At 37.7% G+C, this 5,369-nt stretch overlaps 1 protein-coding gene across 1 annotated transcript in view; it reads left to right on the top strand.

Annotated features, from left to right (window-relative positions):
- The window catches only part of Senp7 (SUMO1/sentrin specific peptidase 7), a 95,460-nt gene that overhangs the window by 16,357 nt on the left and 73,734 nt on the right, over positions 1–5,369 (top strand). Inside the window, exon 2 of the mRNA XM_013024097.1 lies at positions 2,396–2,593. Coding sequence (XP_012879551.1) covers positions 2,396–2,593 — 198 coding nt within the window. The remainder of the gene's footprint in view (positions 1–2,395; positions 2,594–5,369) is intronic.

Genomic DNA, 5,369 nt, shown 5'->3' with positions numbered 1-5,369 from the left:
CCATTTCTGCCAGATTTTCTTCCTTTAGAGAGTATAGCTTTTGAAAGTAGTCTGTTAGAATTGTTTGGATATCTTGGTACGTGTTGTGATGTTTCCGGAGGCATCCCTAATCCTATTAATATGGGTTTCCTCTCTCCTATTTTTAATTAATCTAGCCAACGGGCCATCAATTTTGTTTATTTTTTCAAAGAACCAGCTTTTTGTTTGGTTTATTTTGGTTATGGTTTTCTGATTTTCTAATTGGTTAATCTCTGCTCTTAATTTGGTTATCTGGCTTCGTCTAGTAGCTTTAGGTCCCATTTTTTCTTGTTTTTCTAGCTGTTTTAATTACAGCATGAGATTATTTACTTGGTCTGTCTCCATTTTCTTGATGTGGGCAATGAGGGCAATAAATTTGCCCCTCAGGACTGCTTTTGCTATGTCCCACAGGTTTCTTTGTGAGGTGTTTTCATTTTCATTGAGTTGTAGGAAATGCTTTATTTCTTCTCTGATCTTTTCTGTTACCCAGGTATTGTTAAGGAGTGTGCTGTTCAATTTCCATGTATTAGAGAAATTTCTTATGCTTGTGTTTTTTAAACAAAAAGTGCCAAAAACTGCTCATCACATAATAAGGTCATCATTGTTCTAATAAAGCATTTCAAGTTATTTCAGTCATTTATACATTGTTGGAAGTCCGCTTAGTAAACTGTTTATACCCCTTTAAAAACTCTATTCTAGGTTCCACAGCTGTATATAGTTGTTTTTTGTTTGTTTGTTTTGTTGGTTGTGGGGCTTGAACTCTTGGCTTGGGCACAATTCCTCACCTCTTCAGCTCAAGGCGAGCACTCTATCACTTGAGCCACAGCGCCACTACCGGTTTTCTGGTGGTTAACTGGAGATAAGAGTCTCATGGAGTTTCCTGCCTGGGCTGGCTTTGAACCTCGATCCTCAGATCTCAGCCTCCTGAGTAGGATTACAGACGTGAGCCACTGACACCTGGCCTGTATATAGTTTTTAAAAATTGTTTTATTTTTATTATAAAGGTGATGTACAAGGGGGTTTCAGTTATGTAAGTCAGATAAATGGGCTGGGAATGAGGCTTAGTGGTAGAGTGCTTACCTAGCCCTAATTCGATTCCTCAGCACTATAAACAGGAAAAGCCATAAGTGGTGCTGTGGCTCAAGTGATAGAGTGCTAGCCTTGAGCAAAAGAATCTCAGGGACAGTACTCAGGCCCTGAGTTCAAGCCCCAGGACCGGCAAAAAAAAAGTTTTTTACATTTCTTTTTGGACAATGTCCCTTCCCTTGCTCTCTCCCAGTTTCCCCCTCCCATCTGTATATAGTTTTTTAAACACTGTCAGCAAAAGATGTGTTGAATAAGCAAATAACAAAATGTGATGAGGCAAAAATCTGCAAATGTTCATCTATCAGGCTTCCTTCTGCGATTGTACAAGTAAATGTTTTACATTTACCTATTTTAGAAAAGTAAAACAAGACTGTAAATGAGGGCTGGGAAGGTGGCTCAGTGGTAGAGCGCTTGCCTTGCATGCATGAGGCCCTGGGTTCGATTCCTCAGCACCACATGAGTAAAAAGAAAAAAGCCAGAAGTGGTGCTATAGCTCAAGTGGTAGAGTGCTAGCCTTGAGCTGAAGAGCTGAGGGACAGTGCCAGGCCCAGAGTTCAGGCCCCACAACCGGACCCAAAAGAATAAAAGACTGTTAATGACATACTACCCCCTTTGCGTGCGTGCGTGCATGTGTGTGTGTGTGTGTGTGTGTGTGTGTGTGTGTGTCTTTGTGTTTGTGTGCCAGTCCTTAAAGTCAAGGCCTGGTCACTGTCCTTGAGCTTTTTTGCTCAAAGCTGGAGCTCTACCACTTGAGCCACAGCTTCATTTTCAGCATTTTGCTAGTTGATTTAAGATTCTCAGACTCCTGCTCACGTTGGCTTTGAAGCACAGTCCTCAGATCTCAATCTTCTGAATAGCTAGGATTACAGATTTGAGCCTGTGGCCTCGTTCCCTTCAGGTTTTACTAATGTTTTCATTAGTAAATCACATGTTGAAACAAAAGAACAGTTTTAGTGTAGGAAGTGGTTGCATCTGTGACGGGTGTTGTAATGATAGCTATGGATTATTCAGTAGTGTGAATGAGTAACAGCTTTACCTATGAGTGACCACAGTTGTAGTATGTGTGACAGATTCTAAAAAATACACTCTTAGTATAAGTGAAATGGACCTTACTTTCAATGTATGTTTGAGAAAGTTTATGCTTTTTTCCCTTAAGGTACTTACTACCATAATGAATTACTTGAAGAACTGAAATTGAGAATTCCTGGAGATAATAATTTGCTACAGTTTGTGATAAATTCATGTATTATATAATGTTTAGCCCAGTATGTATTATTTATGTGTATAACAGGCATCTCAAAGTTATGTTGACGAATGTCCTATGGACGGACTTAGGACGAAAATTCAGAAAGACCCTACCTAGAAAGGATGCTAATTTATGGGATGCTGAGAAGGTGCAATCAGACTCATTGCCTTCGACATCTGTTGACAGCATAGAGACATGTCAAAAATTAAAATCTCTTCACCAAAGCCTTAATTTATTTGAAAGGTATGTTGCTCAGCATTGATTTGTTTTTCGACTTACCACATTTAAAATAATATAAATCCGATATTCTTAAAAATATAAACACGTCTGTGCCATTCTAAAACAAATCTTAATTTACAAAGTTAGATAATGGTTCTGTACTTCAATAGTGGATTGATGAGAATTATATTTGAAAACAAATATCCTTACTACATTTAATTTACTTTATAATAATTTAATTCATGTGTCCTTTTTTTTAGGAATTACTTATATAAAATGAAGATACATGGGCTGGAGGTGTGGCTCCAGTGTAGAACTCTTGCCTAAAATGAAGATACATGTATACATACATATATGTATATGCATATACATGTTTGTTTCCATGTGCAGTTTTTATTTTTTTGCATCTTTAGCATAACTTTAAACATTATTTAATCAAGTAGTTCACCTTTGGCTTTGTGAACTTTTCTATATTTTTGTGCATTTTTTTAAAAGAAAGGAGATGTTGCTTCCAGTTTCAGATAGTAAATATTTGGTTTAAGCTCAAAATAGCAAGACAAATTGTTTTGTGTTTAAAAAAATTGTATGGTATTTTGTGATTGAAAACTAGAAATTAGCTCTAGGATCATGTCAATATAATAAATATATATATTGCACAAGTCATATAAATCTAAATACATATATCATTTAAATTATATATGATAGAAATATAAATCTAGAATATGTGTAAATTACATTTGTATGTATTGCTCGGTTTGCTTGCTTGGTTGGCATTCTACAACTTAAGCTTACCTTCTTGCTTGTTATTTGGAGATGGAGTCTCAGAGACTTTGCTGCCCAGGCTGGCTTTAAACCATTATTCACCAGATCTCAGTCTTCAGAGTAGCTAGGATTATAGGTGTGAGCCACTGGTGTCTGGCTTATTTTTATGACTTTTTTCTTTTTAAAAATTACATAATTTCTTATTTAAATAGTTGTACAGTACAAAAGAATTTTAATTGAACATAGGATTTTATGACTACAATACATCTTGATCAGTGTCATCCCTTCCATCATTTTCCTTTTTATGATTTTTTAAGTTAGTGTACATTTGTGAGGATTTCATTTTGACATTTCTATACATTCATGCAATAGATTTAAATCAACCTCACCTCCTCTGTTATTTTCTCTTATTTACCTGTCCCCTTTTAAGACAATTTTAATAGGTCTCATTTTTGTATTTTTCTATATGTAAATAAACAGTTTCAAACATATTCATCCTCTCTGTTCCCACTTACTCCATGATACCTACTCCCACCAAATAGAGCCTGTTTTACTTTCCTGTCATTTTTTTTTGTGTATGTGTTGTGTGTGTGTGTGTGTGTGTGTGCGTGCGCACATGCGCGCACATGTGCATGCGTATGCATGTATGTGCATGTGCATGCACCAGTACTGGGGTTTAAACTCATGACTTCTCATTCTTGCTCAGGTTTTTCACTCATGGGTGATGCTGTACCTCTAATCCATCTTTTTTTGCTGGTTAATTAGAGGTAGAGTCTCAAGGATTCTCTACTTGGACTAGATTAAAATTGTAGTTCTAAACTATCAGTCTCCTAAATAGCTAGGATTATACAAGTGAAGTATTGATACTTGGCTTTAGTGTGTATTACTTGTATTAAGGTGGTTTTTTAAAAACACATGTTTAGGATATATCTTTTATGTATAATGTTTTAGTCTTTAAATATTTTGGAAGGAGGGCTGGGAATGTGGCTTAGTGGCAGAGTGTTTGCCTAGCATGCATTTGATTCCTCATTACCACATAAATAAAAAAAGCCAGAAGTGGTGCTGTGGCTCAAGTGGTAGTAGAGTGCTAGCCTTGAGCAAAAGAAGTTCTGGGACAGTGAGCAGGCCCTGTGTTAGAGCCCCAGGACTGGGAAGGAAAGTAGTTTGTTGTCTGATATAACCTCTGATTAGCTAGACAGTGCTTTGGTAATATGGTCTGTAATCTGGATGATTATCTAAGTATTTAAGTATCTTAAGTATTTTAAACCAAGACACAGATCAAAAACTGCTGACATTCAGGTTTTTTTTTTTTTTTTGTCTCTTGTGGGGCTTGAACTTAGGGCCTAGATGCCATCCCTGACCTCTTTTTGCTTAAGGCTAGTGCTCTACTACTTTGAGCCACAGCACTACTTCTGGTTTTCTGGTGGTTAATAGGCAATAAGAGTGTCATGGACTTTCCTTCCCAGAGTGGCTTTGATTGTGGTCCTCAGATCTCAGCCTCCTGAGTGGCTAGGATTACAAGCATGAGCCACCAGCACCTGGCTTTTCAATAGTTATTTTAAAATGTAGAACTGAATCCACATATCTAAATGTACTTACATTAACTTTAAAAGATGATACTTTTTTGGGGGGGGGTTGGTCATGGGACTTGAACTCCTGGCCTAGGCACTGCCTACAACTCTTTAGCTCAAGGCTAGTGTTCTACCACTTGGGCCACATCCAGTTTTTCTGGTGGTTTATTGGAGATAAGAATCTCAAAGACTTTCCTGCCCCAGCTGGTTTTGAACTGTGATCCTTGGATCTCAGACTCCTGAGTAGCTAGGATTATAGGCGTGAGCCACCTGCGCCCAGCGGATACTTCTTTTAAAAGTCATATAAAAGAAGTAATGAACTAGCTGTGGTAGTGCACATCTGTAATCTGAGGTACTGAGGAGGTGGAGATCAGCCAGGGAAGTTAGCAAGACCTCATCCCTACCCCCAACTCTGTGTGTGTGTGTGTGTGTGTGTGTGTGTGTGTGTGTGTGTGTGTGTGTGTGTG

The sequence above is a fragment of the Dipodomys ordii genome, unplaced genomic scaffold, assembly GCF_000151885.1.
Source record: "Dipodomys ordii isolate 6190 unplaced genomic scaffold, Dord_2.0 Scaffold73, whole genome shotgun sequence".
NCBI lineage: Eukaryota > Metazoa > Chordata > Mammalia > Rodentia > Heteromyidae > Dipodomys > Dipodomys ordii.
The sequence above is the reverse complement of the archived record's forward strand: the minus strand, read 5'-3'. Positions and strand labels throughout refer to the sequence as shown.